The following is a 15,149-nucleotide window of genomic DNA, read 5'->3' on the forward strand; positions in this document are numbered from 1 at the left end:
GTTGGTAGCATGGGATCGACGTCCTATTTCCCCCCGAGAACTATCACATCGTATCAGAACAACACAAAACTTCACTCTCGTCTTTAGTCTCCCCGAATTGATAGTTCTATTGCTAGTTCCACCCGAATCAAAAGTTCTATCTCTATTTCCCCAATCGCGTGGGTTTACATGGTTTTCGAACCAAACCCGATAGATAACCATAGAAACACGGTTTGAAACCAATTTAAAACCCGATTAAAAATCATGCCCGACCCGAATCCAGCTATCCAGATTATAACAGATAGTCGTTTAACGTTCTAAAATCCCCAATTTTGAAACTCAAGAACCCTAAAAATCGAAATCTCCAAAATCGAAAATCCCCAAATTGAACTCTGAGAATCATGAGTAATGTCTCAGGAGCTTCGAATTCTTCATCTCATGTGCGAGGTAGAGGAAGGACTTATGTGTTTGGCGTGCCCAAGAGATGTTGGTGTGGAGAAGATATTGTGGCCAAAAACTCTCACTCGGATGCAAATCCTTGTCGAAGATATGTTCGTTGTGGATATGCCTATGCGAAGAAGGTAATGCGAGTTCTTTTCCTTGCTTTTGGATTGGGTTGCTTGATATGCTAATTTTGGTTCTCATTACGCTTCTAATTTTTGAAATAGCTTGAGAATGATAATCATGTCTTCAAGTGGGTGGATGAGGCACTCTTGGATGAGGTTGAGAAGATGAAGCAGCAGATTGGTATGCTTGAGAAGAATGTGATGGTGGAGCTTGAGAAAAAGATGGTTATGGAAGTTGAGAAAGAGTTATGTGAGAAGGTTGAAGATGTGAAATCACTAATGCAAGCAAGGATGAATAAGATGCTAATTGGGATTGTCTTAGGTTGTATGATCATGATTGGCATAGTTAAGCTAGTTGGATGAGATGATCGTGTTTTTAGTTTCTTTCTTTAAAAACTAGTATGTAACTTCAAACAATTACCGTAAGCTATTTTCATATCTTGAGATGCTATGATTCAGTACCGTACAGCAAAGGCCAAAGAGACAATGGAACTAAGTAACTTCAAACAATTAATGTAAGCTTTTCTCACATTATTTACTTGTGAAAACAACGGCTTTGAGAGCTCAAAGCGTGCTATATTCAATCCTACGAGGCTCCAACACGATTTAATTCTTCAAACAATTAACATAAAATCCAAAACTTTTTATAAATCCAGATATCAAGAGTAACTAGATAACTCCAAACACCAACAAGCATTCATAACAACCAAAAAGAAAGAAAAAAAGAAAGCAGCCTTTGTTTTTATTTGATGATTGCTTCACTCAATCTCCCTTTCTCCTGAAAGAGCATCCTTCGGTGAGCCTCGCCTTTCCTCCGGTAGGCTGGCACAGGATTGTCTGGCAGTTTCCGCATACCACAACTGTCTGCGAGTGACTGAAAACGGTGGTGCTGCAATACCGAAAAACAGAACAAATAAGCTTTGTGTTTTTCATTATTTATGTAATGTAAAAGGGAAAAAGACTGAAAACAAGAAACTGTTTCGGGAGCTTACATGTTGAAGCAGCCTTGGCACTTCACATCCTACATTAAGGTAAACAACAGAAGAAACATATATCAATCAGAAACCATTGAGAGTAGAGAAACTTCAGACATGTAAACGAGAATCGGATTGAAATTGAAATAGACAATACAAAAAAAGAGGGATTCTAAAGCAGCAAAAGGATTTGAAAGACAACAAGCACATAGGCAAATATTTAACAACAACAATCACAGAGCAGCAAAAGCCTAAAACACCAAACTACAAATTTTAACAGAGAGATTTGGTTATTTAATCTCAAAAAGTTGTCACACTAGAGAGCCTCAGAAACAAAAATGAAAACCTCAAAATTCTAATCATAGAGATTTGGTATCAAAAGAATGAGAAAGGTATCAAAGTATGGTTACCATGAAAAAGGAGTTTGGAGACTGAACAAGACGCTTGAGCTTGTGCTTCCTCTTCTCAAGCTCAGCTGGTGGGTTAAGCAGATCGATATCGTTCTGAAGAACCTGTTCCACATCAAAAGATTCCCAGCAAATCAATCAAAATGAGAAAACGACACTTCTAGTCAGCTAATTCCGCATTCGTACACACCGATTCAACCTTACGTTATAGAAGAAGAGATCAAACGAGAAATTTACACAAAAATGGAGAGAAGCATTAACTCTTTTGTGACTCCGAAATTTTTCACAAAAAGGATTCATATAAGTTCATCAACAACATTAAATCAAGGCATGTAATGGCGAGAATCAAGAGCGAGAGAACTAACCATCTTCGCAAGAATCTCAAGAGACGACGGCGAGAGATAGCAGCAACGGCAACACAATAGGCGAGATAGATCGCTAGGGTTCCTAACTTGCTACTTTATCCTTTATATGTAAACACGATATCTTTAACCTTTTCCAAACCTTCTTACTCTAGAGAGTTACGTTCTCTTTTTCTTTTCTTTTCTTTTTTTTAATATTTTTTTCATTAATATAAATAAATAAATAAAAAAGCCATCATTTTCGTACGTAATAGAAAATTAATAAAATAATGTATTGATGTTGTTGACAAAAAAAAAAGTAACTTATAGTAAAATATTTTAGGATCATATTTGATTCACAAATTAGTTAATAAACTTCTTGAAAGTGCATCTTACTGAAAACCTCACTTTTTTTTTTTTAACTATTAAAAAAACCCCTTAATGGGTTGGGCCCTTAACAGGTCGGGCTTATCCTTACAGAAAAAACGAAAAAACAGTACCCAAAAGAGGAAAACGGAAAAGTCACCGGAACTAGACCAGAGGATCGGATCTTGCTGTATAACCGGAGGCAGGAAGTCAGGGCATAAAATCCGGCGGTTTCAAGGACCACGACGTTGCGGCAGACGAGGGCGTGGACAACTCGGACAAGAGAAACCGGATCCTGCCGTTGAATCCACTCCATCGAACCACCAGACCTGCTACAATCCTCCCAGTATGCTCAACTCCTCGACAACCGGTTCCGAAATGTCAGATCCCACGCCTAGCAATCTGACAACCGGGAATCTAACCCCTCTAACCAACACCGGAACCCTCGTAAACCTCTGAACAAAAACCCTTTCAAACCGGTACGGTAGAAACCACTACGGCGGATCCAGAGGTTGACGGCTCAGACAGACACTCCTTTACCGGAACCCGCAAGGCCATAAGGATCGCAAAGATCGACCGTAAACCACCGAGACATCACAGCGAAACCCACCACTACTCCATCGACTTCCGTCGTAACAGTAACGACCAGATGGACGGTTGAGCCATGGAAAGACTCCGTTACAACCGCTAGCGTCTTCAACCAGGGTTATGCGCAACAGATCTCTCCTCCGTCTTACCGGAGCGACCGCTACATCGATGAAGAAGATACCACACCGCCGCTGTCGGAGAAAGAATCTAGCCCATCACTGTAACTCAATTTTTTCTAGAAACAGCCAAAGATGAAGCTCTGAAAAACACAAGAAGAAAAGGGAGAAGGAGAAACTACGCATACACCAGTCATGACTGGAGAAAGAGCTTCCCCCTCAGATCTGTTGGCGGCTAGGGTTTTGTGGTGAGAGGAGGGAGAGTTTTATTTTTAGGCCGCTCAAAGGCTCAGTACTTGGAGCTCAGCAACGTAACTCTTAATTACACGTGTTTTGTAGCTGGACCAAAAGACCATCTGATCCCTGAAAACCTCACTTTCTTTCTGTAGATTGGCATAAAACGTTCTAGCATCACATACTACCTAAGTCTTTGAGTAACTGAAAACAGTTCTGCTGCGATACAAAAAAAATAAAAATACAAAACCATTATAAGTTATGTTTCTTTATTTTTGTAAACCTTCAATAAATGAACATATTGTTTTTCAGATCTTACACGTTGAAGTAGCCTTCGTAGTTCACATACTACAGTCAAATACGCAACAATCATAATCTATAGAAAGAGAGAGAGAGTAGTAGATCATTTACAAATGGAGAGATTTTTTGTAAAAAGGATTTTATATTCTTTTTCAACCCATAGGAAGTTGATGAATTATAATTTTTGAGATCGCTAACTAGTAATTTGCTTTTTTCTTCTATATATAGACTATTTAGTGCATCCATTGTGTATTTTTGTAGTTTCTTAATCTGTAATGTATGTAGCTTTAATTCTTAGTTTTTTTTTTCCTGAGGAATTTTATATACGTAAAAAATGTCCATTTGATTAAATCTTCATGGATATCATATGTAAACAACTTGTCAAAAAGTTCACTATTGATCTTACACGATTGTTTGTTTGATAGTTATTTACGACCAAACCACAAATGGTTCACTTAGACGTCTTGATCATATGCATCCAAATGGTGATAGTTTAGGATTTAGGGTTTAGGGTTATGGTTAAATTTTAGTGTTTGGGATTTAGAGTTTAGGGTTCGGGTTAGTTTTTTGGGTTTAAAGTTTAAGGTTAGGGTTTAAGTTGCGATTCAAGATTTATGTTTAGCGTTTAATGTTTAGAGCTAGATTTAGGGGTTAGGCCTTAGGATTTGAGTTTAGAATTGGGATTTTGGCTTTACGGTTTAGGAATTAGAATTTAGGATTTTAAATCCATAGGAAGTTGATGAATCGTTAAGAGCAAAGAACTTCATGTTGTGTAAGAAACTTGAGTAGGACGTTAAAGAAGACACATAATTTTTAGTATTGATAATGGTGAGTAAAATTTTATATCCACATACGATTTCTTCAAATCTTTGTGGATATCATATAATATATATGACTGTTTTGAACATGTAAAAAATTGTTAATACAGCTCACCATTGATCTTGAATAATTGTTTGTTTAATAGTTACTAGATTTGGACCCGCACGTACGTGCGGGATTGATTTCAAAAACAAATTTTGTTATTAAATTTTGAAATATATTATGTGCGTACAAGATTATGTTTGTCAACGTAACTTTTAGGAATGTTATTAACATTTATAATCTAAACTCATACCAATTCAATATTTGATTTGTTTTTAAATTAGGTTAAACAAAAAGAACGATATGATTTGGTTTTATTAAAGACAATTGTACCTTAAAACAAATAGTAAAAGAAATGTGGTTTGTCAATTTCGGGACATAAACCTTATCCCGTGCGTCCTAATATGTCATGTTTTTCCATCCCATAACCATTTTAATAATTTACCCATTTGAGATTGTATATTTTAGTCAAACATATAAGAAAATAGGTCAACGATTTAGACTTACACATAAATATAAGGTTTTATTTGTAGATATATTTATTCGCTATAGCTTTTATAACATAAACTAATATTGGTTTGTTTTCATGAAGTTTTATTATGTCTGATCGACATGATAGCGGATGCAGATTGAGTGTGAACAAACATAATAATAATAATTAAACAAAAACATTTGGTCCCGGATGAACTAAATATATTTGTCAGCGGGATCAAACACGTCCGCTATGCATGCTCCAGACTAAAAATATTTTTAAGTTAATACAGATTAAAATATTTTGACCCGTAAAAATACATTTCCTATAATCCACATTAGTAGATAGTATGTCTCCATATGTTCTTCTTAAATTCACGTTACCCCAAATTTTCGTCCCATATTCTATCATTAATAGTTTAGATGTTATTTTTTATGTTTCAAATTACCCGTGCCTGTTTATTTCATGTTCCGATATCTATACTATTAAAAGGGAAGCATTTTGTATAAAGTGAGCATAGTATATACAATTAGAAGGATAACTAAAAAACAAAAAATCTATATTTATGGAAATAATATTGATTTGGTTAGCATAAAAATAGACAGTTAAATTCGAAATTAAACATATATAAACATATTTAATCTAAATAATATTATTTTGTGATATTTCAAAAACAATAATTTATGTTTAAAAAATATAATAAAAACTATCATATATTTTAGAAAAAGAAGGTGATATTTAAGGAAAAATAAAAAGAAAAAAAATTATGTTAGATTAGGAAATAAGCGACAAATCAAATTCTATATAGCATAAAATGTGAAGAAATATACAACATAAATAATAGTATCATCAAATTTTTCAAAATTAAATAATCTTAGAAACTTATTACATTTTATATAAACCCAAATTTGTAATCAAACACCCTTAAAAACATATCTATCCGATATTGTTTTTAAAATTTCGGATCTTTAAATTGTCAAAATCTTATGTTTGGATCTTCCCAACTAATTTCCTGCAAAAAAAATCAATATCAAGAAAAATCTATTAAAAAAAACAAAATCTCTATTGATTAGCACATACTATATAACAGCTCAATCAATAAAATACTAACCATATTTGAGATCTTTTAAATATTTAGCAATACAAAACTTCAAAATCTGAATCTTAATAGATACGATTTCAAATACTAACCATATTTTGAATTGTTTAAATATAAATTAATTAAACATGTTTACTTATCAAATGTGCACACAATACTAATTACTATCACCTAAAATATAGATATTTATAATTCAAAAAATAATGTAATTATAGGAACAAACAAAATTACTTTATGTTAATAGATACGATTTCAAATATTTATGTTTAATTTCGAATTTAACTGTCTATTTTTATGCTAACCAAATCAATATTATATATATAAACAATATATATATATATATATATTGCTTTTTTATTATTTGAAAGCCTTTAAATAGCCAGAAAAACTGACGTTGACCCGGAAAAATATATAATTATCAGAAATAGCTTTAAAATTGAAATTATTGGTATCCAAACTATATAATCTGTTTCAAAATGTTGTTAAGTAAGCATATTATATAATTTTTATGATCCGACCCATTTTGAAATTACATTAAATAATATGCCACATTTTATGGTAACAAATCTAGTTTAGTAACTGTTCTATATTACATTAAATAATACACCAAATAATATGCCACATTAAATAATGCAGTTTAGTAACTGTTCTATATTATATTTTGAAATTACATTAAATAATATGTCACATTACATTAAATAATACGCCACATTTTATGGTAACAAAACTAAAACGTTTAAAAACATAAATATCCAACCCATTAAATAAAATGTTCTTTTTTTTTTTTGTCAACATAAAATGTTCTTTAAATATGTTTATTGTATCCAAATTACATTATGAAATTATTTCAATTGTGTATACTATATGCTTACTTTATTCAAAATGCTTCATTTTTAATATTATAGAATTATAGATAGATAGATAAATATCATTTTATTTTAAACATTTCAAAAAGTAAAATATTAAAATATTTTGAAATATATTAGTTTAAATTAGGTAAAATATATTAGGAAAATCTAAAATATATTTACAAATACACTATTTCGAATTCAATATGCCACATTTTGTGGTAACAAATCTATTATGATTTCCAAAAATATTAGTCAGTTATTAGTTTTGATTGTTTTTTTTTATGTTTTATAGTATAGATAGATAAATATCATTTTATTTTAAACGTTTGAAAAATTAAATTATTATAATATTTTGAAATATATTAGTTTAAATTAGGTAAAATATATTAGGAAAATATAAAATATGTTTATAAATACAATATTTCGAATTTAGTATGCCACATTTTATGCTAACAAATTTATTATGATTTCCAAAAATATTAGTCAGTTATTAGTTTTGATTTTTAATTTATTTTAAAACATATTTTTCCCTTTCAAAATCTGTCATTAATTATGTATGGTTATAGGTTTATGATTAAATTTTATTTCATTTTTTCTATTTAATTTGTTTGGATACAACTATTATGGATTTTTTTTTAAATTACCTTAACTATCCTTATTCTTGTTTATTGTTATAACTCAATGCATATGCTCTACACCTTTCAATTTTATTTCAAATATCGGAACATGAAATAATAGGTACGTATTATTTGAAACATAAAAAATATTATCTAAACTATTCATGATAGAATATGGGAAAAAATTTTTGGGTAACATGAGTTTAAGAAGAACATATGGAGACATACTATTTAGTCCTAGGTTACATGGAAACGGAAACGCATACGCGGAAACGAAACGTTTCGGAATCGGGAAACGACAATTTTTGAAAATTAAGGAATGGAAACGTTTTGGAAACGTATGTATATATAATTATATATATATACTAAAATTCTAAATATAAAATCCATATTAAAAAAAAATGAATTTTTGAAAACATAAATACTAAATAGTTAAACAAAACTCTAAAAGATAATACTAAAACGCTCAAATTCAAATGTTTGGACCAGCATCGCCTTTATCATTTTTATCAAATAAAACAGCCTTTAAATCATGTTCGTCTAGAGAAAGATCTTCAGACTCAAGTCTCCCAAGATTAAACTCATTTAGTGAATCAAGTTGATCACCTCCAACATCCCACATATGATTAGGACCATAATTTATATTTATATAAATTATACATCTTTTTTTATTAGAGAATAGAGATAGATACAATCTTTTTTTTTAATCACAATATATATCGTATATTGTATATTTTTTTAATCTAAAAACGGAAACGAAAGTTTCCAAAACGGAAACGAGAGTTTCCATCGAGTTTCCTAATGGAAATTTTTAGGAATCGTGTTTCCATGGGTAGTTTCTGAGTTTCCGAGAGTTTCTATTTCTGAAACGTTTCGGAAACGGGAAACGCACTTCGAAAAGAGTTTCCATGTAACGTACTAATGTGGATTACAGAAAATTTATTTTTTGCGGGTCAAAATATTTTAATCTATATTGGGTTAAGAATATTTTTAGTGTGGAACATGCATGAATATATCTAAAGATACAAACTTCATGAAAGCAAACCAATATTAGTTTATATTATAAATGCTATAGCAATATATCTACAAATACAACCCTATATTTATGTGTAAGTCTAAATCGTTGACATATTTTCTTATATGTTTGACTAAAATATACAGTCTCAAATGGGTAAATAATTAAAATGTTTATAGGATGGTAAAATATGACATATTAAGACGCATGAGACACGATTTATGTCCCAAAATTGAAACTATAGATCTTTACTTTTTTTTTTAAGGTATAACTGTCTTTAGTAAAACCAAATCGTATCGTTTTTTTGTTTAACCTAATTTTTTTTTAAATCAAATATTGAATTGGTACTGATTTAGATTATAAATGTTAATAACATTCCTAAAAGTTACATTTACAAACATAATCCCGTACATACATAATATATATTCAAAATTTAATAACAAATTTTGTTTTTGAAATCAATTCCGCACGTACGTGCGGGTCCAAACCTAGTTGGAAATAAAATAGAAAAGTTAAAACTAAATTTAACAATTCAAATTTCATGTTCATGTATCATACATGTTATTTGATATTTGAAAATTGAAATTGAATTTAGTTTCTTGATTTTATTATCTCCTCTCGTTACTTTTATTTCTCATCATGTTTTTTTATGAAAAACAGTTTGGATAATATTTTATTTTTTCGAATTACACGCTCCCGTCTCGTACCCATTATTTCCAATAAGATTAGATTTGTTTATAAATAACCAAATTTACATGCTATCAAAATAATATACTTACAAATTATAAAATAATTGTCCTAACGTAGAGACTTAAACGTCCCAAAGTTGACTCTTACCAAATTAGTGAATTTTTTATAGTTAAAATATTACTACTAATTTTTTTGCTTATAAGTGTGAAACCATATATTATTTTGAGGTGAAAATAATTACAATTATGGACTACCTTTAACGGTGTTCTTTAATTGCATTCGTAATTTGTTTTGTTCCTATAATTACATTATTTTTTGAATTATAAATATCTATATTTTAGGTGATAGTAATTAATATTGTGTGCACATTTGATAAGTAAACATGTTTAATTAATTTATATTTAAACAATTCAAAATATGGTTAGTACATTTGAAATCGTATCTATTAAGATTCAGATTTTGAAGTTTTGTATTGCTAAATATTTAAAAGATCTCAATATGGTTAGTATTTTATTGATTGAGCTGTTATATAGTATGTGCTAATCAATAGAGATTTTGTTTTTTTTAATAGATTTTTCTTGATATTGATTTTTTTTGCAGGAAATTAGTTGGGAAGATCCAAACATAAGATTTTGACAATTTAAAGATCCGAAATTTTAAAAACAATATCGGATAGATATGTTTTTAAGGGTGTTTGATTACAAATTTGGGTTTATATAAAATGTAATAAGTTTCTAAGATTATTTAATTTTGAAAAATTTGATGATATTTATTATTTATGTTGTATATTTCTCACATTTTATGCTATATAGAATTTGATTAGTCGCTTATTTCCTAATCTTACATAAATTTTTTTCTTTTTAGTTTTCCTTAAATATCACCTTCTTTTTCTAAAATATATGATAGTTTTTATTATATTTTGTAAACATAAATTATTGTTTTTGAAAATATCACAAAATAATATTATTTAGATTAAATATGTTTATATATGTTTAATTTCGAATTTAACTGTCTATTTTTATGCTAACCAAATCAATATTATTTCCATAAATATAGATTTTTTGTTTTTTAGTTATCCTTCTAATTGTATATACTATGCTCACTTTATACAAAATGCTTCCCTTTTAATAGTACAGATAATATACATGACTAACTTTCCAAACTACAAACTTTCGAATAAATTATTACTTATTTATTCATTACTTATAATCTACCAAACTTTCTCCAAATACATGTCATCGACAAACATCTAATATTTTTTTTTTAATCTATTTGTTGTCATCCACAAGGTATCCATTTACCAACGAACACATGTACAATAAATAATGGATAGTAATTGATATAAATATACATATAAAAATAGTAATATGGATCTTAAAATGAAGATAAAGTAATTATAACATATTGTACATATATAAAATGGTGAACGATTTTTAATAACCTCTAAATAATTTTATCAACAAAAACCTTCATTATACTTTATTGCTCGGTTTTTTGTGCCTATTTTTACCCAGTAGATCTCTCTTCATCTAATGGTTAGTATACTAAAGGTTGTGAACCATCAGATCTCAAATATAACTTTACAATCTAAAGGTTCATATTTAACAAAATGTAACTAAACCTAAATTAATTCAATTTCTTTTATTCATAAATAACCATTCTGTTTTTGTTTCGTGAAGGGAAAATTGTCAAAAAAGAAATTGAAAACTAGAGAAACAAGAAAAAAGTACACAAGTAGAATAAACTAGGTCAAAATGCTAACTCTTACACGTAAAATATGTGTAACACCCTCGAACCGTCCTAGACTAAGGACAAATCAGAATCGTTATTTGCGATGTCCGTAGACGATCGGACCGAGGTTCCTAAAACGAATTCAGTACCTTAGTCAGGCCATCAGCGGGTATCGTTTCTCTCGAACACGGCCTAAGACTTTTTCAAGCCGTACCAGGATCGTGAGTTGTGTTTGTCCGGACAAGACTAATATCGATTAGAACACAAGGAATTTTAGAAAATACCATCTTTATTCATAAAACATTGAAAACTGTACATTGGATTGGATCCCAAAGCATAAGGCCCAAATCGAGTTAATAACATCATATCATTTTTACAGAGGCAACAAACTCTACACCGATGCTTAACGTCAGTGCTTCCCCTTAAGTCTCCCAACTAAGGTTACCTATAAGAAAAAATTATAATCGTGAGTAATCTAAGACTAGGAGTTTACTCGCGGTACACCGCGGAGCAAACATTTACTTTTAATTCACATTTTTTAGAATTTACATATTTTGTTGGAGTCTATTTTACTAATTTTTATTAAATCAGTTTGATTATACATGTCATATATTGGTGTTGTTAAACAAAAATAGCAAAATGAAGATTTTATCCATATTGAAGTAGAGATTAGTAATATTTTAATTTTAAGTAATATCGACTCAAACCCGTCCCGTTTTACAACCCTTCATATCATATTTTTGGATTTAAGCCGTGTATAGATGTTATTTCTATAAAAAAAGTGTAGTAATTGTTTCCATAATTATTTTGTATAACAACTTATGGCCGAAAAATAAAATCATGTTTAAATTTTTGGCAAGGTCAATAATACCTTAGTTTAAACTTGTTGTAGAGTTAGAATATTAATAACACTTAAAACTTTTCATAGAGTTTAAATATTTGTAATATTTTAAACTTTTGTAGTTAAAATATTAATAATACTTGTTTTCTTTAAATACATTTTGTTACTCAATCTTTTACTGAAATAATTTAGTTTGATAACTAAGTTCCAAAGATATTGTTACTAAAATTAAAACAATAGATTTTTTAATGTCTTTAACATGTTATACCTATTTAGCTGTGATTTAAATATCTACCTAAAATATTTAGAAATCTAAATTGGTATGGAAATACATCTATTTCCAAATTAATTTTCACGCCTAATTTTTAATATTTTGATATTTTCAAAATTTAGGATATTTAGTAGATTGGAAATAGATTAAAATTAGGAATCTAATATGACAATATGAAATTAAAAATTCCATTAAAAATAAGAATTCTTAAATTAGGGTTTATGATTTGTAGTTAACCCATCAATACTCCTTTCCTTGCTCTTGGCTCTAGTTTACCTTCACTGACATGATAATAAGCTGTACAGCCAAAAACCTTACGATTAGAATAATCAGCAGCTTTACCTGACCACATCTTTGTAGGTGTCTTGCACTTGATACCCGTGTTTGGTCGACGATTGATCAAGTAACATGCCGTACTTACAGCTTCAACCCAAAACCTCTTCTCCATACCAGCATTAGAAAGCAGACACCTCGCTCTCTCCAACAATGTATAATTTATCCGTTCAGCTACCATTCTGTTGCGGTGTATGTCTTACTATATGATCTCGAGTTCATCCTTACACAACTGAATGAACTCTGATAAACAAAACTCCAGACCATTGTCTGTCCCCAACGTTTTCCACTCTTTAAAGCTCTTAAAACCTTCACTTTTGTTTTGTAGCATGATCACCCAAGTCTTCCTAGAGTAGTCATCAATCATTGAAACAAAATATATGTGACCTCCTAAAGATTCAACACGAGCTGGACCCCAACAATTAGAGTGGATATAATCTAACGTGCCTTTGGTTATATGAATAGCTGTAGTGAACTTATGACGGTGAAGCTTCCTACAAAAACAATGATCACAAAACTCAAGGCTCTTGACCTCATGGCCACAAAGAAGATCTTCCTTTGATAAAATTTGCATCCCCCTCTCATTCATATGACCAAGTCTCATATGCCATAACTTAGGGATATCCTCCTTGTGAATTTCTGCAGATGCAAAATCCACTGAACTTGTATCTGTGTAGCCTTGTAAGACGTACAAAGTACCACATATAACACCCTTCAGGATGACATCAGAACCTTGAAAGAATTTTAGAACTCCGTCTCCACCTGAATATTTCAGACCTCTACTATCAAGCAAACTCAGAGATGTGAATACTTTGCATAATCACCTTCATCTGGCTGTAAAGTGCCAATCAAATGATAATTTCCCCCTTGCAACCGAAACATATTAGGACCAGTACCCTGGGGACAGAACAATCGACTTTACCACCAAGGACGTCATGGCAAATACCATGTAATAAATCCTTTGGTGCTATCGGTAATTTATACTAAGAGCATCATTACCCGACATCAATTTCTTTATCAGTTCCGTTGATTCTTTAAGTAACGGGATTTTGACAGTTCCTTGTCCCCAACAAAGTGTAAAAATTGGATTCTTCGGATTCCTTCTCTTGTTTATCTGCTTATCATACCACATCAACGCACCACAAAATTTACATGAATATGTTGGATCACCATGATCTAGATAAATGGTTAACGGGTTTAAAGATCGTTAGAAACGTGAACTACAATATACATATTATGCATGTATGAAGATGTTGGAATAGTTTATGACACCTGCTTTAGATTATTGCTTGGCTTTCCTATGGTTTTGTATCCTTTTTGCCTAGTTTTTTTGGTAATGAAACCCTCCTTTTCCCAACACCTTTGACTGTTTGAGGCTGATTATCACTTTCTCCAATTCAAGTTGTAACATGAACTTCATTTCCACCTTATCTTATATGAGCAACAAGAGTGTTTTCATTGTCTTAATCTGTTCCTCCATCATCGTCGTTGCTGCTATTATCATATGTTTGGTTGAATTCAATATCATCATTATCTATTTCAAAGAAATGATCATCCATTTCGTCACTGTCCGAGTTGGAAGTGTTTTTATTTTGATCCCCTCCTTCATTTCTATGTTACAAAATATTAGTAATAGATATATCTTATCTTTGTCTCTCTCTCTCTTGTTTAAGTATATGGAGTACCTTCAACATCTTTGTCTATGCTCTTCTCAGCGAATTGTGAATATAAATTCAAAGATGGAAGATCACATATTTATTCTTTAAAAGATGCATGTTTAAGTTGTGTTAAACATGATGCATTTCCCGTGGTTTGTGTATCTGCGGATAGATACCATTCACAATATAAGGCTAATGTATAGTGTATCATAATGTATGGTAGTAAAGTACATATTCAAATTTTTATTATGGTGTTCTCATAACCATTTGTTCCATTTCTTGCAGGGGGCGATTCATACATTTGACTCTGATGTTGTGAAGGCTTTGTTGTTCTTAGCTTGCTAATGTTTTGTATTACAAATAGAGAATGAATACTGCTGCTTGGAGGTGGAGATGTGTAATGCAAAACTGTCTATATAAATACTTAGCATCATCTAATGAGAGTAAAATAAACTAACGCTTCAAATTATACTTGGCAAGAAGCTTAGGCGTTACAAATTTTGAGTAATCAGATGGATCATGATCTGCACAGGTTAGTTTATTTATCAGTATATATAAGTTTGTAATGCATATAGTATTAGCATACTTGACGATTGCAAAGTATTGTTATGAGTGTGCAAGTATGGACTCTATATATACCTTTCTTTGATTCAGGAGTTATAGAGCAATGTAGAGATAGTTGTCTTCTTGAAGTTGTTAAGAGCGTATTAGTGATATTTGAAAGAACATGTTCAGTAATCCTCACAACTTTTTCTGGATGTTAAAAAAAGTCGTTGTTATAATCTAAAACAATGTGGGAATTGATATATATATATATATATATATATATATATATATGT

At 30.5% G+C, this 15,149-nt stretch overlaps 2 protein-coding genes across 2 annotated transcripts; one reads left to right on the forward strand and one right to left on the reverse strand.

Moving 5' to 3' along the window:
* Positions 1 to 28: 28 nt before the first annotated feature.
* On the forward strand, positions 29 to 912 carry LOC111829513 (uncharacterized protein At4g04775-like). The gene is made up of 2 exons (XM_023778699.1): positions 29 to 560; positions 648 to 912. Exons 1-2 carry the CDS (start codon positions 381 to 383, stop codon positions 906 to 908), a joined length of 441 nt encoding a protein of 146 aa, XP_023634467.1. The 5' UTR covers positions 29 to 380; the 3' UTR covers positions 909 to 912.
* Positions 913 to 1,136: 224 nt separating this feature from the next.
* On the reverse strand, positions 1,137 to 2,401 carry LOC17874567 (40S ribosomal protein S27-2). The gene is made up of 4 exons (XM_006279377.2): positions 2,292 to 2,401; positions 1,930 to 2,031; positions 1,538 to 1,566; positions 1,137 to 1,434 (listed from the first exon to the last, which is right to left on the reverse strand). The coding sequence occupies exons 1-4, from the start codon at positions 2,292 to 2,294 to the stop codon at positions 1,308 to 1,310; spliced, it is 261 nt and encodes an 86-aa protein (XP_006279439.2). The 5' UTR covers positions 2,295 to 2,401; the 3' UTR covers positions 1,137 to 1,307.
* Between the last annotated feature and the right edge of the window lie 12,748 nt (positions 2,402 to 15,149).

This window comes from Capsella rubella, unplaced genomic scaffold (assembly GCF_000375325.1).
Source record: "Capsella rubella cultivar Monte Gargano unplaced genomic scaffold, Caprub1_0 scaffold_11, whole genome shotgun sequence".
NCBI classification, from domain to species: Eukaryota; Viridiplantae; Streptophyta; class Magnoliopsida; order Brassicales; family Brassicaceae; genus Capsella; species Capsella rubella.